The 21,716-nt window shown below is 42.6% G+C and overlaps 1 protein-coding gene across 7 annotated transcripts in view; it reads left to right on the top strand.

Annotated features, from left to right (window-relative positions):
• RAPGEF1 (Rap guanine nucleotide exchange factor 1) overlaps positions 1–21,716 on the top strand; it is a 90,469-nt gene that overhangs the window by 16,231 nt on the left and 52,522 nt on the right. For all 7 annotated transcript variants that reach the window (XM_076355456.1, XM_076355455.1, XM_076355454.1 and 4 more), the window contains one exon: positions 18,124–18,263. In XM_076355456.1, the coding sequence (XP_076211571.1) occupies positions 18,124–18,263 (140 nt within the window). The remainder of the gene's footprint in view (positions 1–18,123; positions 18,264–21,716) is intronic.

The following is a 21,716-nucleotide window of genomic DNA, read 5'->3' as shown; positions in this document are numbered from 1 at the left end:
ATGCATACACTCATGTTGCTTGTCATGCATCCTGTCTAAGAGCCTGTGCCACACGGTTTTGATTCAGCGGGGTCGTCCTGGAGATGTATAGGGATGTGCCAGCAAATGTATACATTTGTATATCAAATGTATACAAATCAAATGTGTACATATGTCACAGCAGAGGAACATACATACACATCTTGCCCAAGCAGTAGAGCTTCTCTTGCCATTCTCAGGCCATGGCTCATGAGGGTGGTAGCAATGGGAAATGTGGGATGTTCTGCCTTATTTTGAGAAGAAGATTCAGTTTCCCTTGATGCAATAATTTCATGAATCAAAAAGGAAAATGTGTAATGCTTAGTGTTTATCTAGAGCTTTACATTTTTAGAGCGTTGTGCAAGCATTTATTCTGTACTTTTGACTTCATGATGGGTGGTGATAGAAAGTGCTGTCTGTAGTGAGGTGAGAATAGTGTCCTTGTTTCATTTACTGGTATGATTTAACTTGCTACTTTGGTCAGATGATGTCTACTTCTCCGTAAGCTTCTGTGGGCTTTTCAGTTTATCACCGGAGCTGTATACCCTGTGAGTGGGTTGTTAGTTCGTGTTTTCAAGGCGTTAGGTAGTGAGAGTGGAAGATGTAGTGCTGTGTAGTGGTGGCATCTCTCCATTTGTGGGAAGATGCAGGTAACATTGTGTGCATAGAGCATGCCACCTAGAGGAACGGAGCGGGCCAGCAAGGCCATGATTTGCTGGCAAAATTTAGGTGGCTGTGTGAATGGCTATCTTGAGACCTTCTCCAAGCAGTGCCCTTTGTGGCCCTGCCTCTAGTACATTCACCAAGTCAAGTGTGAGAAGGTCCATGCACAGCTAGCTTTCCATCAACTCTTCTCAGCAAACATTTCTCAATTTTTTACATGATACTATGTTCATGATTTAGCCTCCTGGTTATGTTGATCCTAATCTTTCACGGAGGCTCAAGAATCTGAAATTAAGCTGCGGATCTCGCCTCATATTCTCTGGGAATTAGGGTGAGGAATCTAGTACAAGGTGTGATTTAATGGGCTAACACCCTCCAAGCTCTGTGCTTTTTTTGGCTTGTATGTTGCAATTTCTTTTGCAGAAGACTAATAAGTTTCCCAGAAGATTATCCTAATTTCCAGAGTCTCAAAGTCTGAGTTGTAATTAAGCACTTAATTTGATGAGGGCTTTTAAATGTGTTGCAAGTCTACTGGCAGCTTGGGGAAACGCTTCCATCTTCAGCCCAGCTTCCCTTGTGTAGGTTCCAGCTCAGAGAGCTGGTGTATATTTAGAACCAGCAGAACTGCAGCCTGCCAGACAGGCCTCAGAAAATTGCTCCAAATCTGTGCTTGCTGGGTAGGTTAAAGCCAAATTTGAAAGAAGCCTGGCTTTGTGGAAGAAGTTGAAGTTAGGGTGATGGCAATTTTTCGTTAACAAATGGGCAGTGGGAAATTTTAATAATACATTTTATTGCTTACAATTGCCACAAATGACAGTAAATAGTATGTCCAACAGGGAAGCTATTATTTTATTTCTTGATCTTCCAGAGACTCATGATCATCCAGAGAGTCGGGGAGTTGTGTTGGCAGATAAGCACATGGCTTGACCAGGGAGGGTATCACCTCTTTAGGACAGACATTTCTTTTTGATCCACATTGGTCTAGTGTGTGGCACAATAAGGTCATAACCAATGACTTGGGCCCATAGGTTTTAATACACAAATAATAATGACTGAGTAGAGGTTTTTTCCTTTCGTGCTATTTGAGGTTATGGCTTCTAGTTGTCTCTGATTAAGTTTATATCTTTTGCTAAAGTTTCTCTCTGCTGTTTAAGTAAAACATCTTTTCTACCCCTTTCTCCTGTGCTTCAACTTTTATGCTTAAAACCTCAGGAACAGTCTTGAAGACTTTATTACACTGTGCCTTTGAATTGACCCTCATGTATTTCCATCAAGACATTAGGATGGCCTTCCCATTTCCTTCTATTCTCAGTTTAAATTTTCCTGTTATGGGAATAGTAAAAAAAAATAGAAAAAAAAAAAATTGAATTCCAATTAGTCATATGTTAAAACAGCCAGACTAAAGCCGGCAGGAAGAGCATTCTCTTAGTGTCAGTGTACGAGGCCGTGTGTTAGTATGCCATTTTGGCTGCGGCCGGATCTCTTGCGTGTATTGGCCACTCATGCATTTAACAGGCCGGTTCTGTGGCTGCCCCCACGTCTCTCTCCTTAACACGTGCCCCTTTTTGCTGATAACTTTCTGGCCTCCAGGCTACTGACAGCTGTTGTCCACTTGCTGCTAATTAAGAAAGCAGCGTGAGCGATGGGAATGTGGATTGGAGATTCTGAACCCCCCTCTCCGCAGCAAAGCGTTTCAACCTGATTAAGAAGAGTCTGACTGACGACTGATCGGCCTCTTTTTTCCTTCTCTGTCTGTTGAGCCTCTCTGTAGATAGCCTGTTTGCTATCAGAGCTCCCATGTTAGGCGCGCTCTGTGTCTCCGTATTTTTTAGACCCTGTAACAATAAGCAATGTCAGAACAGATTTACCATTGAAATGGTGGGCACGTGTGAAATTTAAGGCACTATAAAGCCACATATTTAACATGCAAAGCGTTGTGTACATCTGTGCTCCTAATGTAGAAATTCAAATGTAGGTCGTATTTTTTGAATAAAAAGACACATACTTTGTTGAAAATTTAGAACTAGCTATAAGAATCAAGATCATCATGAATTATCAGCACTTAAGTGGATGGACTGATGATTTCAAAGATTTTCCTTCTTTGTTTAAGGATTTTCCTTGTTTGTTTTGTTTCCTTGCTTGGTTTCCTTGTTTTGCATCAGTTCCCAGTGGGTGACCTTTTGCATGATATGGTTACGCTGTGATTTCTATGATCCAGCAAGAGAATGAGCTTGAACTCTGGAACTCCCTTTCTGGCCTGTGCTTCTGTGGAGGTAAAATGATAGACTGAGGCTAAGATAATACAAGATTGTTGTGTTAATACACAACCAGAAGATGCGAGTTCAAGTAAGAGTGATGGTAATTTGGTAGAAGAAGCCTCCTCCTGTAACACCGATGCTCTCTGGAGCTGTTTACCCGCAGGAATATTATGACTCTCTGTATTTCAGATTAGACCTCCAAAATTCAATCTGAATTCTTATCTGCAATAAGTGGGCTCTGCATAGCCCCTAGCATGCTTTGAAAGCAGTGTCATTCGCTCTTATGTCTGGAATATAATTTCTCTTCTTCCTGTTGTGATTTTTCTCATGCTTGGCTGTTACCTTTTACCTTGGAGATGATTGTTTCTTGATACAGTAATTCAGCACAATCAGATCTTCTCTTTAAAAGCACTATGTATATATAGGAGTAAAATGTTTATTTAAATTTTAAAAAAAAATCACTGCCAGACTTGGCTCCTTAGGCGTGTGAAAATCCTTTAACAAACCATGTCTACCACAGTATAATTGAACAGTAGGAACATGTCTAGGGAGAGGAGGGTGTACTTTTGACTGTATTTACTGGTGTTCACCTTGTATGCCCATCGTTTTGCCGCGTGATTGCTTTCTGAAAGAAGCCTTGGAGCATTTGACTTCAGCTTTTCAAATAAAGAAGTGTTTTATATTTGTTTAAAGTCAAACAAGAGCTACTCTACCAGTCAGTGTTGTCATATATTCAGCTAAACACTTTCAATACTAAAATAGTAGGAAATGCAAAATGTAGCGTGCTTATAACTAACTGAACTAGGCAGACTCTTTGGGATATGGGTGGTTCAGGGTGTGAAAGTGCTATAATGTCCTCGGGCAGCTTTTTGTTTTCACATGAAGAGAGCAGATGTTGACATGGTGCAAACAGAAGAGAAATCCTATCACTAGATTGGCCCTGAGTCCCCAAGCTGTACTCTGTAAATAAAGTGATTTATGATATTATAGATGAAAACGGTGTTTCTTTTTTTCCTCCAAGCAAAATATTATTTCCAAATAGATAATCTCATTATTGGACTCCAGTTTGGCTAGTAATTTTATAAAATAAGCCTGGTAGACTTAATGTTAGAAAATTAATGGGATGATTTCTCTACTAGTAAGAATTTATGGAGACTCCAAATCCCCGTTTATTTTGCTGTGGGAGGCAATTAAGAATATGAGGGAGTGGTTTCTTGGTTTGAAATGTTGAAAGCAACTGTAAGCATTCATACTGTCCCTTCTGGAGAGCTTGTTAGGGATGGTGAGATTGGTTATGCTGGGTCGTTTGCTGTGAAAATTGGTGACTTCTTTCACAGTAACCTGATTATTGCTTGGACAGCTTTGCCAGACTGTTTACTATCTGCTGCCTGTTGACTGCTGGTGCGTTTCAAGCTGATTATAGGAATATTATGTGGCTTCGGGATCACGGTTAGTCTGTTTGTCCTTTAATGCCACTCAGGGTGACATCAAGAATTGAGCTGCCGTCATCCAGGTAGGTCCTCCGCCAATATTGACATGTTCTTGTGTCTGTTCTGCATTAGCTTTTCACGTGACTGATGTCAAGTGTCACTTGCTCTGAAAACCCACCTCTTTCTTACCCATTTGTGCCATGAATTTCTGGCTGTGTAAAAAGAAAAACCATCGCACAGTCATTTCAGAGACACAGAGGTGGCAGTTTTGACATTAAAGGGGCAAAAGAAACATTCTGCAAACTCCTATGTAAAAACTAGATGCCTCTTTGGTGCTAGGTTAGGCTTTGTTTAGGCTATTGTGTAAATGTAAGCCTAGAGCTTTGCTACTAGGTCTACAGTTGACTTCCCTTCCCACTGGGTTTCTGAATGACAAAGTATTTCAGTGGAGCTGGCACTTCTTTGTTGGGTTGTTTTGCAAATGCAGACCCGATTCTTAACAGGAGAGCACAAAACAGGAATTTCTGCTTTACAATGGAAAATGTTGGGTTTATGTTGTTGAACAGGTTTAGTTCCTCTGCTTTCCTGATTCCTTATAGTGCCACAGGAGTGTCCTTTAAAGAAATAAAAATGACAAAATAAAACCACTCCTAGCAACTGGGAAAAAAGAAATACATGCAAACAATTTTGAGAACAGGCCGCTGGATTGTAGGGAGAATGACTACAAGACAAATCTCCTTGGAGTTTGTCATCTACCTCTGTTTGACAAAGCTGGACTTTATCTGAGAAACAGCTTCCCATATAGATGAGAATTATCCTTAAATATTTCCCTTTATTGTCAGTATGGCTTCTAATTAGCTAAATCCACTTTGCAAGTGGACAGTCTTATTCCAAAGTAAAACCGTGTAGGGAGTTAATACTGTGTGTGAGTTTCCAACCTTCACCTTGATTTGAATTAACTTTCCTGGATGGAAAAGTCCTCTCATTTATAAAGTCTGAGCTATAAGGTTCTTGTGGCTTTGAAGGTTGGTACGTTTTATCATGATAAATTACTGGTGTATTATAGTTTCAAGTGATCTCCCTAAAAGTATAGATTCGTATGGCTGCCAGAAAACCAGCTCAGCTCTTCACCTGCTCTGTCCACTGCCAACAAATGGCAAATTAACTTGACTGTGCTTGAAGTATTGAAGTATTTTCTATATATATTTTTAAATTCTCGTCTATAAGTGATTTGAATCCCTGTTGAAAATGTCTTCTGTGAGGGGCATCTTTCAAAATTTCCATATGAGTGGGTTCAGTTTCATAATTTAACATTGTGACTGCTATATATAGTGGTGTTTTTTTATCAAATAGCAGCAATCAAGCCGTTACGGGTGTTTTGTACCTAGGGCTTGTGTGTAATATCAAGATAGACATGGAAATGGTATTGTTTAAAGTCATATAGACTGTAGGAGCCTTCTGCGGAGGAACTCTCAACACATTTTAATGAAGCGGGTTTTCCCAAGTCAAATGCCTTTTCCAAGATTTGTTTGAGACAACTTCATGTTTTGCACTCTTTGCAATAGATACGTAGCTGGTTTTCAGGTTAACGAAGAATGATGGCACATTTAGTGTATTCAGACTTTCCTGACTGCAGAGTTGCCAAAAATGAAGCAGGAGAGATAGCTTCCATCTGTCATTCTTCTACAGAAACCAGCAGTTTAGAAGTAGATGTAGCTGAGAGTTTATTTGCTGAGCTTCAGAGTAGAGTCCATGAGTACACAGAGGAGAAAAAAGGCAAAATTTGTTTGTTTGTTTGGGGAAGGAAGCAAATTGATTTTGTTGTGTAAATTTGTAAATAGGTTAGAAAGGAAAGGGAAGTTTCCCCAAAACACGTGCTAAAATAAATGAAGTCCAAGCTCAGATTGGAAATCTCCTTGTGAAGTCATGCAGGGCGTTGTGGGAGAGTGCTCCTTGTGGGGAGCAGATGTTTGCTGAGGTCCTACAGTCAATGGCTGCAGTGTTCAACTCCTCTCAACCCCCTCCCACAACTCGTGGCTATTTCTGCCGAACAGCACCCCATCTCCTCTTCTTCCTCTTTTTATTTTCCTCCCACACACCCCCCACCATGAGTTTTCAGATTAGAGTAGAGAAAATAAAAAGGTCTGTGGGGCCACCAGTCTGCCCCTTTTTTTTTTTTGTTATTGCAGAGTCTCAGACACGTACTTTCCTAGGCATAAGTATTTTTTAGCTCATGTGATATTAGATAGCAATTACAAAGCTATGGTTTTTAACTAGGCTGCCACAAAGCTTAGTACTAGATGCTTCTTATACTGCAAAATAATATTAATAAACATGGATCATATGTACAAAGTCCGTTCTGCGTTTGCAACATTATAGGTGGTTGTTTATTAGTTGAAAGATGGTTTACAGCGTTTCTTGTTGCTTTACTGCAGTGTAATTTTTTTGACTCATTAGCTGGACCCAGTTGAAGACTCTCAAAATCCAACAGGGATGAAGCTTGTGCAGGGTGGTTGTACATTACCAGTTGCTAATATTAAGCACGGAAGGTCTGGGAGGTATTTACCCTTCCAATAATGGCACCAAAGGTATTTTTATAAACATGTCTTTATGTCTTTCTGAACCCAACTGCTATGACACACTAAATCCGCTGCAGAAATCAGTAGGTTATTGAATGTTTTTCACAGTGAAAGAGCATAAAGTTAATCACACTGAAGCTCTGACAAAGCACCAGGCTTAGCCTGACCGGAGAGGCAGCGCTCTCTGGACGTGATGGAGCGTAGCCTGACCCGACCCGCAGCCCTCCCGGGGCTGCCAGACCCCGCGCCGTGTGTCTTGAGGCCTCGTGGAGCTGAAGTTTCTTGTTACAGACTAGTTGCTGTTTTCCAAATGGACCTCCTAAGCTCCCAAAGTATCGCTCAGTGTACCACGAGCTGAAATTAGTATTGATTCACCTTTCAGGGCTGGATGGCGGGATCACCACACAATCTCATATTGTGTTGCAGAGACTTAAATAGCTTTGGCGGTTGTGGTTTTGCTGCTCTGTCAAAACCAACTTAAATATAAATACTGTACAAAATTACTTGTTATTTATAGAATCCTAAGGTCTCTCTGCCACAGAATCTGGGCACGGGGTTTTAAAACACGCTTTTTTCGCGTGGAGTGGATTGTGGTCTTTGAATGCATTCATATGGCACCCTGTGCCTCCCTGGCAGGTATGGCTCTTGGGCGAGATCTCACTTTTGAAACTCGATGCCATGCTCCGCATGGGATGCGATATGATAAGGGAACGGGCTGTTAGTAAAAACCTCACTCAAGTAGCTGTTAATTCAGCCGTAAAAGAATTGTTTCAGCAGGATTGTAAAGAGATGCTGAGGTAAGGTTCAACTTTGTTTTTGGTAAAATACAGTCTCACTTAGTTCCCTTTAGCTATCACCCCATTGTTGTATGTTAGCGTTGAAGGTGTTTCTTCTTGAAATGCAGGCCAGCTTCTTGTATCAGTAAACTGGAGCTCATTAAAAAACAGAAACTGATTCTTAGTAGGGCCCACTTTTGGTAATTTCCATAAAAGATAACAGTAACTATTTAAATACAGATAGCCAGGGTGATACAAGAAATAACGTTGCACTCCAGCAAAGAAACAAGCTCCAAAGAAATCAGGCTCAGCTTTCCCCTTAAGTGGGTTTCCAAACTTGCCACTGCATTAGGCTACGTAATATTCCGAAATAGCTGGGGAATAGCTGCTTTTTCTTCAGCATCAAATTAACAGGTAAAATTCTAGTGACTGTTTCCATGCTACTGAAGTCTCAAGTCTTAAGTAGGGTTGGTTGTGTTAGACAGCATGGATTCCTTCAGATTCCCTTCATGTTTCTGGTGATGCTCGTACAGATCTGCTAGGATTTGCTTCTGTAGAAGTTTATTGTTCTATATCTTTTTTAAGATTTTTTTTTTTTTTTTAAAGTTGGGATTTGCTGAGAAGATTGGGGAGAACTGCAGGTGTTTGTAGCAGTATGCCTTCTCCTTGAAACCTGTTGTCTATAGGAGCGATGTAACCAGGCAATTTTAATTCGGGCATGAGGAGATAGGATAAAGTAGAGAGTTGTCACAAATAATTGTTTACTGCTAAAGTAACTTTTAATGTTTATGTGCAGTAGAGTGAAAGATAGACGTCCCACTTAGACTGCGTAAGCTACCTCATGTTTCCTGCCATGATGGTCTAGGGATGTGCTAATCCTACAGCTAACAAAGACTTGTATTTCCTCTCCCTCCTGGGCTGTTCAGTTCAATTATCATCTCATTTTCCCCTTGCTGGAGGCACTGGTGTTTCAAATTGTGCTTATAGAAGACTGAAATTTCCTACTGCCTGTAGGCAGGCAATAAAACTGGTGGTTTGGTTGCAGATCCTATCAGGTATAGAACAGGGTACGGAATTGAGGATATGGCCTGCAGCTTCTTAACCCTTTATGCAAGCAGCACCACAATAACGTAAAAGCAGCTTCTGACCCGATTACATCAGAAATTTCACACCTGCGGTGCCGCTGTATCACTTTGCACACATGCTTGTCTGTGTGTGTGGAGATAGAGAGCTGGCCCTTTGGGGCAACAGTATAGTAGTACTTCAGAGTTTAGTGATTTGCATAGCCCTCCTGTGATGCCTTGTTTTATTGAGTAAGCAATATTAGGGAAGTTTACACTGGTATTGCAATGCCTCTCTACAAGATAGTGCTGGCCTGGTTCCTGAAATTCATTTTTCTTTCTCTTGCAGAGATGTGAGCCCCCAGCATGGTGCACTGGAGTTGTGCGGGCATGTTTAATCTTACCGAACTGAGTATCTGCTTTTCAGCATCTGAGCCCTGAGGATACGGTGCTAGTCAGGACAGTGAGAAATGAGGCTTCCTTGCAGAGCAGTTAGCTCATCTCTTAACATGCATGGAAAAGAGCTTACATCACACACTCACCTGGACTGTTGCCCTTAATCTATGGCACTTGCTAAAGAAGGAAATAAAATTGAGCATGTTTAAGCAAATGCTTTCCATGTTTTGATCTTATTTCTTGTGCTCAGCTCAGATGAGTGTGGGCGGTAGCTTTTGGGCAGGGTATAAGGTTCCTCCCAAGCCTACTAGAAAAGAAGGGTTAGCTTTGCAATTCAGACTGAATGTGCAGAGAGTCTGTAATCAGAGGTCAAAAATAAAGATGACTATAATTAGTAATGTCCAAAGCAACTGGTAATTGTGTCAGGCAGATCCGAGCCAGCTTCTCTTTTTTTCCATCGCCTAATGAATGAGAGCTGAGGTTACTCTCCGAGGATGAAAGAGGGAGTTTTTCCCCATTCAAAACTGGTGCCGTGGGACAGATGCAAAGTCAAGACTCTCATTTTCAACCTTGTTTTTCAGCTATTCAACCTGTAGGCAGGTTGTGAGCAATTAGGCTTTTCCCTAAAGCATCTAAAATAATGCGTTTCTGCTTGCCGTCCTGCAGAGTGCCAGTGACGACATTCTGTCACCTTGGAGATGGATAAACAGCTTCAGCAACATCGGGTTATAATCTTTCAGGTCTGAGTTTCAAAGCTGACAGCCGTACGACTGAAACCCAAGCCTAGCAAAGGTTTTTCAATGTGGAAAGAGTCTAAATGTGCTCGAGTAAAATGAGAGGATAGGAGAAAGAGTTTTAGCAGAGCTCAGTGACAAGGCTTTTTGCTTGGCCATGGCAGTAGCGTGAATGAAACGAATTAGCTTTGGCTCACATGCTCCCTACAGCCTGGAGTGACTCAGGTAGCACACACGCATACTTGTGCCTGCAGGGCTTTATTTTTAGATGTCTGAATCACTGTCATGACTATATCCTCATAAAGCCGCTAGACAAGTGGGGATGCCCACAGACCCCATATTAAGTCATGTTTGGTGAACAGAGAAATTCAACAGATTCCCTCGCAACTGTTGCAATTTCTGTGTTCAGAGCTGTTTGCTGAAGTAATGCAGAGGCTATGCCTTGTAGCTAGATTATTTTTTTCCATTTAAAATTAAATGTTTATTTAACAACCTTGGTGGTTTTTATGTGTAGAGCAGGGTGAGCATGGACCACAGTGATCATGTTGACGTTGGAGGCTATTTGACTCTCTTGTTGCTTTAGTGTTGCTGGCACAGGGGGAGTTAGGAGTCATGTTACCAGTGTTGTAATCCCATTAGTTCTCTTCGGCTTGCAGGGCTGTGCAAAATCAGTACTTAAATGGGAAATTACCAGAGACTCACCAGATGCCGCACAAAGGTTTACTAGTGATTCGGTAAACGGCAACATTTCTGCTTGTGAGTTGATATGGGACCAATCTGCTGGAGCAGCTTTCTTTCAGATAAAACAGAGCAAAAGTCCTGTCTGCTGCTTATCAATAAATTACAGCATCTTTTTCAAAAAGAAGGTCTCAAAGCCAGCTGTGGTGTGCTGGAGGAAACTGAACTTGGGTAGCAAAGTTCTACTCCCTTAAATCCCTCCTTGTTCAATTAATTGTACCTTTTTCCTTTTTTTTTCCCCCTGTAAATCAGTTGGGTGGCATTGCTGCAGTTTTCAGCAGCTAAAGGATTCCTGGTTTATGTGTCTGCCTGCAAGGAGATTGCTCTCTTCAGAAATACTTCAGGCTAAAAGAGGACTAGGAGGGAACCTGGTCAGCTGCTCTGAACTTGCTGCTTGGTCTGGTGCATCTTCTCTTCCTCGCAGCCTGAAGGTTTGCTTCCGAATATGAAGCTGGAAGGAAGTAGTACTAATGCACCATAAAGTAAATGTTGTTGACTGACCCAATCCTTTTCGCTGCAGTCGGGAGATGTGGCTGAATTGATAAGTTGCCCTCTGTGCCTGCCAATTCCCTCACAAACACTGTGAGCTCTTTCCACGTGAGGTTGCTGCAGCTGGAGATGCCTCATTCATGGTTGCTTAGAAAGAAAGAAAAAAAAAAAAATCAAAATAAAAATGTGCTCTCTGACAAATAAAAATGTTTTGCTTCCTCTGGAGGCCCCAGAGGGCGGCATAAAAAATAATGAAGGCTGTGAGTCAGTGAGCATTGCCTGGCCAGCTGAGAGGGAACTGAGCCTCCCTTTTCCATAGAAGTTTGTGTGCTGTCATTGCACATCATTAATGCTTGCTGGTTTATGCTCATTCACTGTAATGTTGCCAAAAAAGAAAAAGGGCAGTTGGTCTTTCTGCTCCCAAATGCTAGCTGCTTTGAAGGTGACGTGATGTTAAAGGAAAAGTTTCTTTAGCGCTCAAGAACGATTGTTTGATTCTTGAGCTGCCCTTCCTCCATCGTTTTCCTCTAAAACCTGGCAGCTCTCCTAGCAATCGGATTCCCTGGAGAGGGACTTGGAGCAGCTTACAAACAGCTCCACCTAAGGTACAAAGGTTAGGGTGGGCAAACTTCCTGATTGACACCGGACCCTCCCTTTTTTTTTTTTCCTTTCTGAATCCCTTACCGGCTCTTTTTTTGTCTCTGAATAAATTTTCTTTGCTTCAGTCTCTGGGAGTAATGGCAAAGTTGAGAAAAGTAAACTCACAGAGATGGAAGTGGTAGGTCTGAGGCTTCTGTAGCGCCCGTGGTGCAGCAGTGATACACTCAGATGTTTAAAAGGGATATTTTAGTTCTGTTCTGTCACGTTCTGTCTTTTCTGTATTCAGGATCCCAGTTCATCCTTTTGCGAACATGCAGCATCGCACAAGTGCTGCATGTCAGCGTTTTTAGACTTCTAAACATCCCTGGGACTTCTGGAGAAAGAGGGCATGAAATGTAGCAGAAGGCTGTTTGCTGCATAATGCAAGAGCTGAGTTACACAGTGCAGGTGTGAAAGGGCCAAGAACGTTATCTGGGGTTCTGCTCATCTGTTTCTTCAACCCTCCTTGAAAGCCTAGTGCTTCCTCTCCATCCTCATAGCTACACACTGGCAGGCTTGAACGTTTTGTCACAAGAAAGAGATGCCTTCCACCACAAAATTATTAAAAATTATTTTTAAAAGTGCCCCTGCGGTAGCTTTCTGTTGCCCACAGCCCACTGGTGAGCTTCACATCGTTCCTCTGCATCAGTTCTGCCAGCTCTTCTGCGGAGGAACTCGGCTGTTGGGAGAGGCGCTTTGAGTTTCAGGTTAGAGCAACATTTCTGCAAAGCTCAAAGGCTTCAATTTTCTGTCAATCACTATTATTTTAATGTTTGCATTACAGGAGAGCCCACAAGCTTTAGCCAGGGCAAAGGCCCCACAGATCTGTGTACTTACAAGTATGTAGTAGATAACAGCCCTTGCCTTAAGACGAAGGGTGAGGGTGGAAGGAAGATGGTTGGGAATTCTAGTAATATACATATAAAATCTTGAAAGGTCTGTGCTTTGCAGCATGCTTCATGATTATCGTGGGAAGCTCTCATGTGCCCATCTGTCCATCCTGAATGTCCTGTTCTCCTATGCTTCTGACAGCAGAATTGGGTCTAGAGGAGCCAGAGCCGTAGCCCCAGCCCCCGTAGCCTCTCGCTGGGTAGCACATCGCAGCGCCAAACGGACAGCCTCAGCGGAAAGGTCATTTTGAACTATAGCTCATTATTTTTTCCTTTTGCTTCAGAACTCTTAAAAGTCCCTGTCAGCTAGGGTTTAGCTGAAGCCTTGCAACTTGCCTTTTGTCTTCCACAAATGATGGAGCTGAGCCCAAGGGAACAAATGCCGTTTTAATGGGCATCGTTGTGTAACTCATTACATAAGTCACCTCTGCCTTCAAAGGACTCGTGGCATAAATGGCAGGAGCCGTTGATTAAAAATCTGCACAATAGCTTCATTATGACATGGGGAGAGATGTCTGCTGTTATTTTTAATCTGATAGCTTTTAAATATGTGCATCCAGCAGAGACCCAAATGGCCTTTGAAAAGGGAACCATTTGTGGCATAAGATTTTTAGACTCCACTTCGTTCTTTCTAACGAGCCGCAAGAGTCAGTTCAAGCTGGAAAATGAACTATAACCCTTTTTTAAGGCTTTGTCTCCTCTAAAGCTGCAGGGTTTTGGTGTGTGAACACATAGAGAGTGAGAGAAGATGGAGGGTTTAGGTTTTCAGGTGAAGGAAAGAAAAGGTACTGTATTCTAAAAAGTCTATTTTCAATTTGTTTGGTATGGCCCAAGCACTAGACAAGTTGGAACAGTTAAATTGCCCATCCCTGCTGCTGGAGCCTGCCTGCCATTGAGCTGTGCCGTAGTGACAAAAACATGACCAGGAGGTCCAGAAGCAGACGGGGAGTTATTTCCCATCTCTGAAGCCTCCCGTGTGCTGGTTACGTGCAGCCGGCGTGGGAGGCGGCCGGCGAGGAGGACCTGGCAGCTGGAAAGTCTGCTGTGACTGAGCTCTGTAAAAGGCTGAACTTTCACTTTGACTTTAAAGTAAATAATTTGCTGCTGGGTTAGGTTGGTGGAATTCACCAGCGTGAGTGTGTTTCGACTTAATTTCTGGCGTTTGTTTGAACCCAAGTGGAAAGTGACCGTTTGACTATGGCAGCGGTGGACATTGGGCTTTGACTTGCCGGCTTTCTCCTAAGCAGCCTGGTTTCTTTGCCCACAAGCACATAAGCTGATTTATCTGCCTTCCCTTGTGCCTCTTAATCCGCTGTCATTTAAAATCTGCAGTTCTTTCCTCACCAGATTTAGCCTTCTGTCAGCAAACTGGCAGGCAGCACCGCTTTGCTGGAGCTGGTGGAGCTGCCGGGGGACAAGGCGGCTCCTGGCCGGCCATGGCCTCCCTGGCCCGGGGGGCTCGAGGGGTGCCGAAAAAACCCTCCGGCCGCACCTGGCGGCGGGGCTGCTTGGAGCAGGCGCGTAACATGAGCTTTCTCGTGTTGTGTGTGTGGTCGGACCCCAGACGCGTGCCGGCCGGGGGGAGACGAGCCTGAGAGCTGAGGAGGGCTGTGACTCAACAGCTGGAGCGCGTTCAAGCACAACAGAGCAGGAGCCTCATTAATAGGGGGATGGAATTAGCAATGAAACAAGTGACGTATTAAAACTTCCAGTCAGAAATCAAGAAACTCAAATCCATAGTAAAGTAATTTTGAAGGGATTTTTTTTTTTTCCAGTTCTGTGCAGCAGCACAGCATCCAGACAGATGAAATACGAGGGGATGGAAAGTCAGCGGTTCCTTTGAGACAGAAACACTTTGATACAACAGTATTTTTTTTTTTTCCCCCCCTTCCAGTTGAAATCACTCCATCGAGTTTATTACCCTGTCTTTTCCCATTCATCTTACAAATATTCTGACACTGTATAGAAGTAAGTACGGGGTACCGTCCTCCTGTCCACCAGAAAGGAGAAAGAAAAGTTGAGAAAGCCGGTGCTGAGACTCCAGTTAAACACTGCTGGTTATTCATCAATAAGAGGCGAGGGTAATACGATAGAACAATTTCCAGCGGGCAGACTACCAAGCTCAGGAACAGCCTCAATGCTGCATTAAGGGGTTTGGTTACTGTAGACAGGCAGGAAGGAGCAGAGGGACAGGAGAAGTGGTTTGAGCACTGCCATGGCTCTGTTTTCTACTTCTCTCTGTATGTTATCAAATTATTTGATCTGTAAAGGCATGCTGTGCTGTTTAAACTTTTTAACTGGACAGACATAGGACATGTTAGATATTTAAATCAGGATATAGTGTAAAGAAAGTGACTTTCTCAAAGCAGACCAGTGCTATGGTGACCAGTCTAGGAAGTCCTGCTCAGCTGTGCTTTTTGCAGGAGAGTTTCAGTCTGTAAAAGGTTAGGTAACTTACACCTTTGAGCTAGGACACCTTCCTATTTCAGTGTAACTTCTCTTTTATACCACTTCATCCAGATTCATTAAAATGCAAATTCTGTTTATAACACTTGAATGATATATCTGCTTGAAAATCATAAAGCCCATCGTGCCGAATAATGTCTGTTGGCATTCACAGTAGCTCCACTGCTTGATTCATGAATATGGGGAGAGGGACGAGGACCTGCAGTCTGATGGAGATGCTGTACTGGAGTCACTGAGTCACCCTCTGCTCTGTTTAGTCAAGTTGCTTCACTTTGTGCCTGCTTCCCATCTGCAGAGTAAGGTTAAGACCTAACTGTTTAAGGATGAGAAAGATACGTTTGTAATGTGTTTGGAACAAGAAAAGCGCTATTTTAAGTGCTAAGTGTAATTGAGTGTAAGAGAATATTGGTTTGTGACTCATTTGTTTAACTGCAAATGCATCAGAAACTTATAAGCAGATGAGGTCTGGAAAAATGTTGTTGTAGATGGAAAGACATGGTAGTAAAAAGCTGCATTAATTTGTGATCTTCAAAGCAGGACTTAGCAGGGCTGTTCAAACAATAACGTTTATTATTTTTGCAAATGTCAGCTGGTTTGCTTCGTTAGTACTATTTTAAGAAGTTCCTATTCTGCTCCAGCCACTTGCTCCTGTCCTCGCTCTGTAGGTCTGTGTCCCCTCAGAGCGTGGTGTGCAAATGATTCAGTGTTTGATGTGACAGAAGGGTAAAGAGAGCAAAGAGCAGTGGTTAGGCTGGTGGTGGTGGTGAAGGGAATCTGTTGTCAGCAGAAAAGAAACTCAAGACACCTCCTTTTGGGGGTTCCTGACCATGCACACACAATGGTTCAGCTGTTCATGTGCTTGCCCCGTGAAAGTGGGTAGAGGTGTCCGGTGGGGAGGAGAAAAGGAAATTGTAGTCTTCTGAAATCTTTCTCCCTTCCAAATTTCTTGTCCCTACAAGGCAAAATTATCACCAGAAGCAACCAAGGGTTTTGTAGGTATTGAACATTTCCTTACTCAGACTAGCAGTTTGGATCTTACTGCAGCCCATGGAGGAGCCAGATGCAATTTGCTGCTGCTACCATTATTTCCCTGTAGATTAATTGTTGTAATTGTTTGCCAGTTCTTGAAAAATAAATTCGGAGCTATGACTTCTCTTGGCAAGTGTGCATACGCGTGCATGTATAGAATTCTCATATGGTGTATGAAATAAATAGGAATTATTTTTTGGGGGGGAGTGCAAGAACATTATCACAGCAGTCAGGAGCTGTTTTCAGTGGTGACCTTCAGCACCCTGTGGAGCCGGAGAGGTTTTAAAGGTTTGGAGATCCTCTTGTGGATGTAAAGCAATGACGTAAATTGTTGCTAAGTTAGGGTGCCAGCTGCTGTAAGTGATTCTTCAGAGGCCAACTGATATGTCTGGATTTATCTGCAGTGACCAAGGTTTTTAGTGCCTCCCTCCTCAGTGCATTAAACAGGACTTTATGATACAAAGAAAACTTTGAAAAACATTTACTCCTGTAAAAGGAGAACAGGTCTGCAGCCAGACTAGATAGAATCGGTGCTGATGCAGCTTCCATTAATAGGATGCCTGCAAAATTTTGATCTAGAGGACATAACTAACCCGAGTTTTGGCTCTGGTGAAGGTGTTAATAGCAGGGTCTTAACACGCTACCAGGAAACCAAGTTTAAAGGGAGACAGCCCTTACGGGGAGGCAAGCACAGGTTCCTTCCCTGAGTTGTGGTTAGGTAATTTCTGAGTATGAGGAGCAGTGTTTGCGCTGCAGTGTGGTATTTAGCTTCTGGGTGCTAGATTTGACTCAGCAGCCTTTTCGGTTTGCAGTCTGCATGCTAACAAGGTGGTGCAGTGCTGCATGCATGGGACTGTGTCGTTTTGACTCATTACAGCCAGTGCAGTCAATTCCCAAATAATCTAAAAGAAAAATGAAACCTACAGCAAAACTGCTTACTTTTCTTGATAATGTAGTTAAAGACAAGTTTGGTATCTTCTGCTGAATTATCTGGGTCACTAGAGAGCAATTCAGACCTTCATTTATTAAAGTGCTCTTTGCTCAAAATACATTCTAAATTGCTCTCTACAAGGCGGCTTAGTTTTATTTAGCTTCGTGGCTAAACAGATAAAAATATATTTCAACAGTAAGTCTGCATATGGCATGATTGCAAACCTTTGAGACTTCTGCTTTTAGATATTCAAAAAACCATGAAAATACGATTTTTAAAAGGGTTGAGCAGTTCTGTAATTAAACATCTTCAATGATGCCCCGGTATTGAAGCGGTTCCCCTGCTGTCTGATTTGTCTGGTACATTTGAAGCGAGACCCATTGCGAATGACAAGGGCTGACATTTTTGTTCAGATTATCCATGGATCCACATTCAAAGGTGATGCTACCAAGTGGGTAGAGGTAGGGATCAGCAGCCTGGGAAGGGCATTACATCGGACTGTGTTTTCCTTTCCTGAAGCAGCCACCAGTCCTGGGTACGGGGCAGAACCCTGCCTGTACACCCGTGGTGGCTACTGACCTCCAGCCAAGATACGGGCAGGAGCTCTGCTCTGCCAGAGGTCTGCGAACAAGTCACTTCATCCCCTTGACTTAGTTGCTCATCTGCAAAAGAGGGATGATGATTACCTCCTTTGTAAAGTACTTTGGGATCTGCTGGATATAAGTGCTTTTAAGAGAGGTGTTTTTCCTTTTCTCTCCAAGGCACAGAGCAGTAGCAATCCCACTGTTCCTGCCTTTGCGCTGCAGCGTTGCTGCCTCCGAGGGGAAGCAGGAAATGATGGTGATATTGCGGTTGGAAACATAATAGAGAGCCACAATTTTATTTTTTTTTATCCTGTTCCACTCAAAAAATTTACATGGTTGCTATGTTTTTCATAGGCTGGTCTTCCAGATAATGCTGTAACACAACTTCCCTGGTTTCAACAAATTTACCCTAATCCAGTAACGCATTTTTGTGTCTTTCTAGATTCTGAGCGTTCCCATCTCTCCTCGTTCACTATGAAGTTGAAGGGCAAGTTTCATTCACCAAAAATAAAGAGAACCCCTTCAAAGAAAGGAAAGCAAGGTGACCTGACAGTGAAAACACCAGAGAAGTCAGCGAACAAAGTAAGCAGACGAAGGACATGTTCTGTTAGTCTTGCTGGTTTCTTGCTTGCTGGTACTCAGTTTATCAAAATCCGCAGCCCTACTTTCAGTGCGTGACTTTGTCCTCTGCAGAATTCTGCAGATTTTTCAGGGATTCTCAGGGTTACTTTATGGTTAGTTATAAACCATATAAGCTATGCATTGTGTAGTATAAAAGAAGAGCAACCAAGGCATGTGCTTCCCTTTGGAGAGCCTGATGAGACCTCCTTCCATAAGCGTTTAAATATCTCATTATGGAATGTAGTTTATGGCCTGACACATCCTCCCCACATGCACACCCTATGGTTATGCTTACAGCTTCCAAATAACTGGTTTTGGGGTGTGATCCTTTTAAAAACCCCAAAACCCAGGCGAGCAAATCCTTGAAGCTGGTCCAAAGATGTGCTCAATCTCTGACGACATTGGCAGGGAGAGTCGAACACACGCATTCAAGCAGCTGCTGATTCCAGCACACTGTTCCTCAGACCCAACATACTTCAAGTCCTCTAAGAGCTGAGGTCACCACTCTTTCCCAGCACAAACCTATCAGAGTGTTATCTCCTCTGCTGTTGTGACCTGATTACGTAGACTGGAGACTATCTCTGTAACAGTACTGTTGCAGTCAGTTTTCGTGTATAAATTTAAGCCAAAAGTTAAGAACAGTCGAGGTTATTTATGATAATTCAAAATCTTTCCTAGTTGTTGTTGAAAGTCTCATCCAATGTGCAGCGCCAGGCATGCAAACTTTTTTAGATTATCTCTGCTGAGGATTGTTGTAGTGTTATTGAGAGCAGTCAGCAAGATGATACAGTTATCTTATGCTGTGTGATGTGCTTAACACCCAGAGAAGTCGCTTGCAGAGCTTCCTAGCCCTCTTCTGCACCATGAGGTGGAAGATGAGGCTTTTATTTCACAGGCTGTAGGGTTTTTTCCCCCAGGAGGCTATGGATATGCTTTCTAGGGAGCTGAGCACCTTTTATTGCTGAGTGCTACTAAAAAATAAAAATAAAAAAATATCTGGGAGTACTCCTTGGAGGCTTTTAATTCCAATGTTTCAGGATGGTATATTGAGATAACTTAGAGGCCTTCCTTTAAAGTGATATGTGACCACATATTAAATAAATTAGAAAATGAAGAGCCCTTTTCAAAATGCTATTCTACAGCAAATATATATTAGCATGTTAATAATACGTGAAGTTTTTGCTTTTCTTTCTTTTCTTTGAAAAACAATTCAAGAGGCTTTACTGATAAGGCATGCTGAACATGTAAAACCTTTTTTTATGTACAGATTGGGATGTTTTTATTGGGAAACAAAACACTTGCAATATTTTTTATTATCGTACATGATTATTTAAGCTGTATACATTTTTATACTGTGAAATCTTGTTGATTTCTGGCTCATTCCTTATCTATTTTAATAGCTACTGTCCAACTAATCAATTATTTGGATGTAGTCAGCTCGTTACCTTTGTGGGGAAGGAGTGGAGAAGAGGATATGCCTGGATTGTCACCAGGTTCTCTCACTGGAATACAGACATCAGTTGACAAACAGGAGATTTTCTGTCAGAAGACACACTTGATAAACCAAATATCATCTTTTCCTCCCTCTTAAGTACCACAGATGCTATTTTTACACTCTTGAAGTAGATAATCACTGTAGAGCAGAAATAGCAATACCAAAAATTAATGTAAAATCACTACGTGTAACCTGAAGGTTATGCTCAACCCATGCTGACATCTTCTTCTCCTCTTCCTCTTTATACCTACATGTGGGCAACATAGGGGGAGTTTTTTTCAGAGCCTCCTTTTGTCCCCTGGACCCTGCCTTTGATTCTTATCATAGGGCATGTTGTAGGAACAGTAGTGTCCTTCAACACTATATGCAAAGTTATAATAGGTTTTTCACTGTCAAAATGCAGGGAAAAAAGGGACTGTTCCAGCTCTTGTAATCAGGTGTATTCTGAGCAGCTCGCTGTAACCCTTTCTGGGTCAGCTGTATCTCATACGTGATGCATTTGTAATGATTATTTAAGGGAAGACTTCAGAAATCGTGCAAAAATATCAATGTGTGTCAGGCAGGCAGGGGAGTGGAGAGGAGACGCTGTTTTGCCTGAATGTTAAGTTTATCTCATTTGATGCCCAAAAGGGAAATGGGTGAATCAAGTGGTCCTGCCACTCTGGCAGCTCCCACAGTTACCGATCTGCTCTCTCGCTGGGGTAAGGTAACTGCTGGGGCAGGTTCACCTCTATTGAGAAATGAAATGAGAGAGTAGTTCAGGTCCTTTCTGCCAACCCAGAGGGGTACCACTGCATGTTTACTTTGGCTTTAGGAACACACTCAAATGTTTGGTGGAAGAGCTTAATAACGTTAGTCTTGTGAGATGCAGACACTGGAATGTATTAATATCCATCCATCCCACCAGGTTATTACTCCTTTCTCTAGATTTATTGCTGTTGTTCTCAGGCCTCAGTGAGTAAAGCACTGAACACCAGAAACTTCAGCCTTGTAGCAACAACTGACACTTATGTACCTGAGCTCTGTAGCAGAACCCGCAATCCTGTGTAGGATGTATAGGCTTTCTTTGAGTGTGTTTGTGTGCATGTGTATACACGCGTGTATTGATACCTTTGGACCTCAGAAATGGATTCATAAAGAGTGCTCTTACGGGATTGTTACTCAGAGCTAACAGGGAAGTTGCAAAAATAGTGTCCAGTGGCAGGATTTGCATGCCTTGCTGTGCTCAGCAGAAGGATTTGTGTTTCCACTTGTCATTCTCAACCCTGAACTCTGAGTTGAGCCCGTCCCTCCTCTGCACCAGGAGAGTGTTTAAGCTATTAAGTCGCAAGCCTTTCTACAGGAAACAGTTGTTGAATGAAATACATAAACAGCCTTCGGAGCAGGAACTGCAATCCACATTTTTTCACTTCTGTTTGAGAGCTCTGACCGCTGGGCCATAGTCATACTTGCTCGGGGATTATACGGGCTCTCTCATCCCTGAAATGTGCGATCATTTCATATGAAGTGCAAAACCTTCATGGGAGGGACTGAGCCTCTCCATATGCTGGAATAAACTGTGTAGTGGTGAGGGTACATGCCTGAAAAAATGGGAAATGTCATTTTTGACATCAGCGAGTTGCCAGGATGCTTCTCAGCAAGGGAGTTCGGGGCGCTGTGGGCTGCTGAGCAGAACGTGAGGTGCCTGGCAAGCAATATTGTCAAAAAGTGGAAACAGGAGCAGCAGAGTTTGGGCGCTTCCCAGATGAGATGGAAAATGACAGGGTGGTTTGCAGATCTTGGATTGGGGCTCCTAAAGTTGGAGCTAGATGGGACTTGGGACTCTAATCCTTTTATGCAGCTGGCCCCAAATTACTAACCAGTGCTGCCTATAAATTGTTCTTCCTAAAACCTTTTGGGCTTCTGGCCTGATTTTGCAG

This window comes from Aptenodytes patagonicus, chromosome 18 (genome assembly GCF_965638725.1).
Source record: "Aptenodytes patagonicus chromosome 18, bAptPat1.pri.cur, whole genome shotgun sequence".
Lineage (NCBI taxonomy): Eukaryota > Metazoa > Chordata > Aves > Sphenisciformes > Spheniscidae > Aptenodytes > Aptenodytes patagonicus.
The sequence above is the reverse complement of the archived record's forward strand: the minus strand, read 5'-3'. Positions and strand labels throughout refer to the sequence as shown.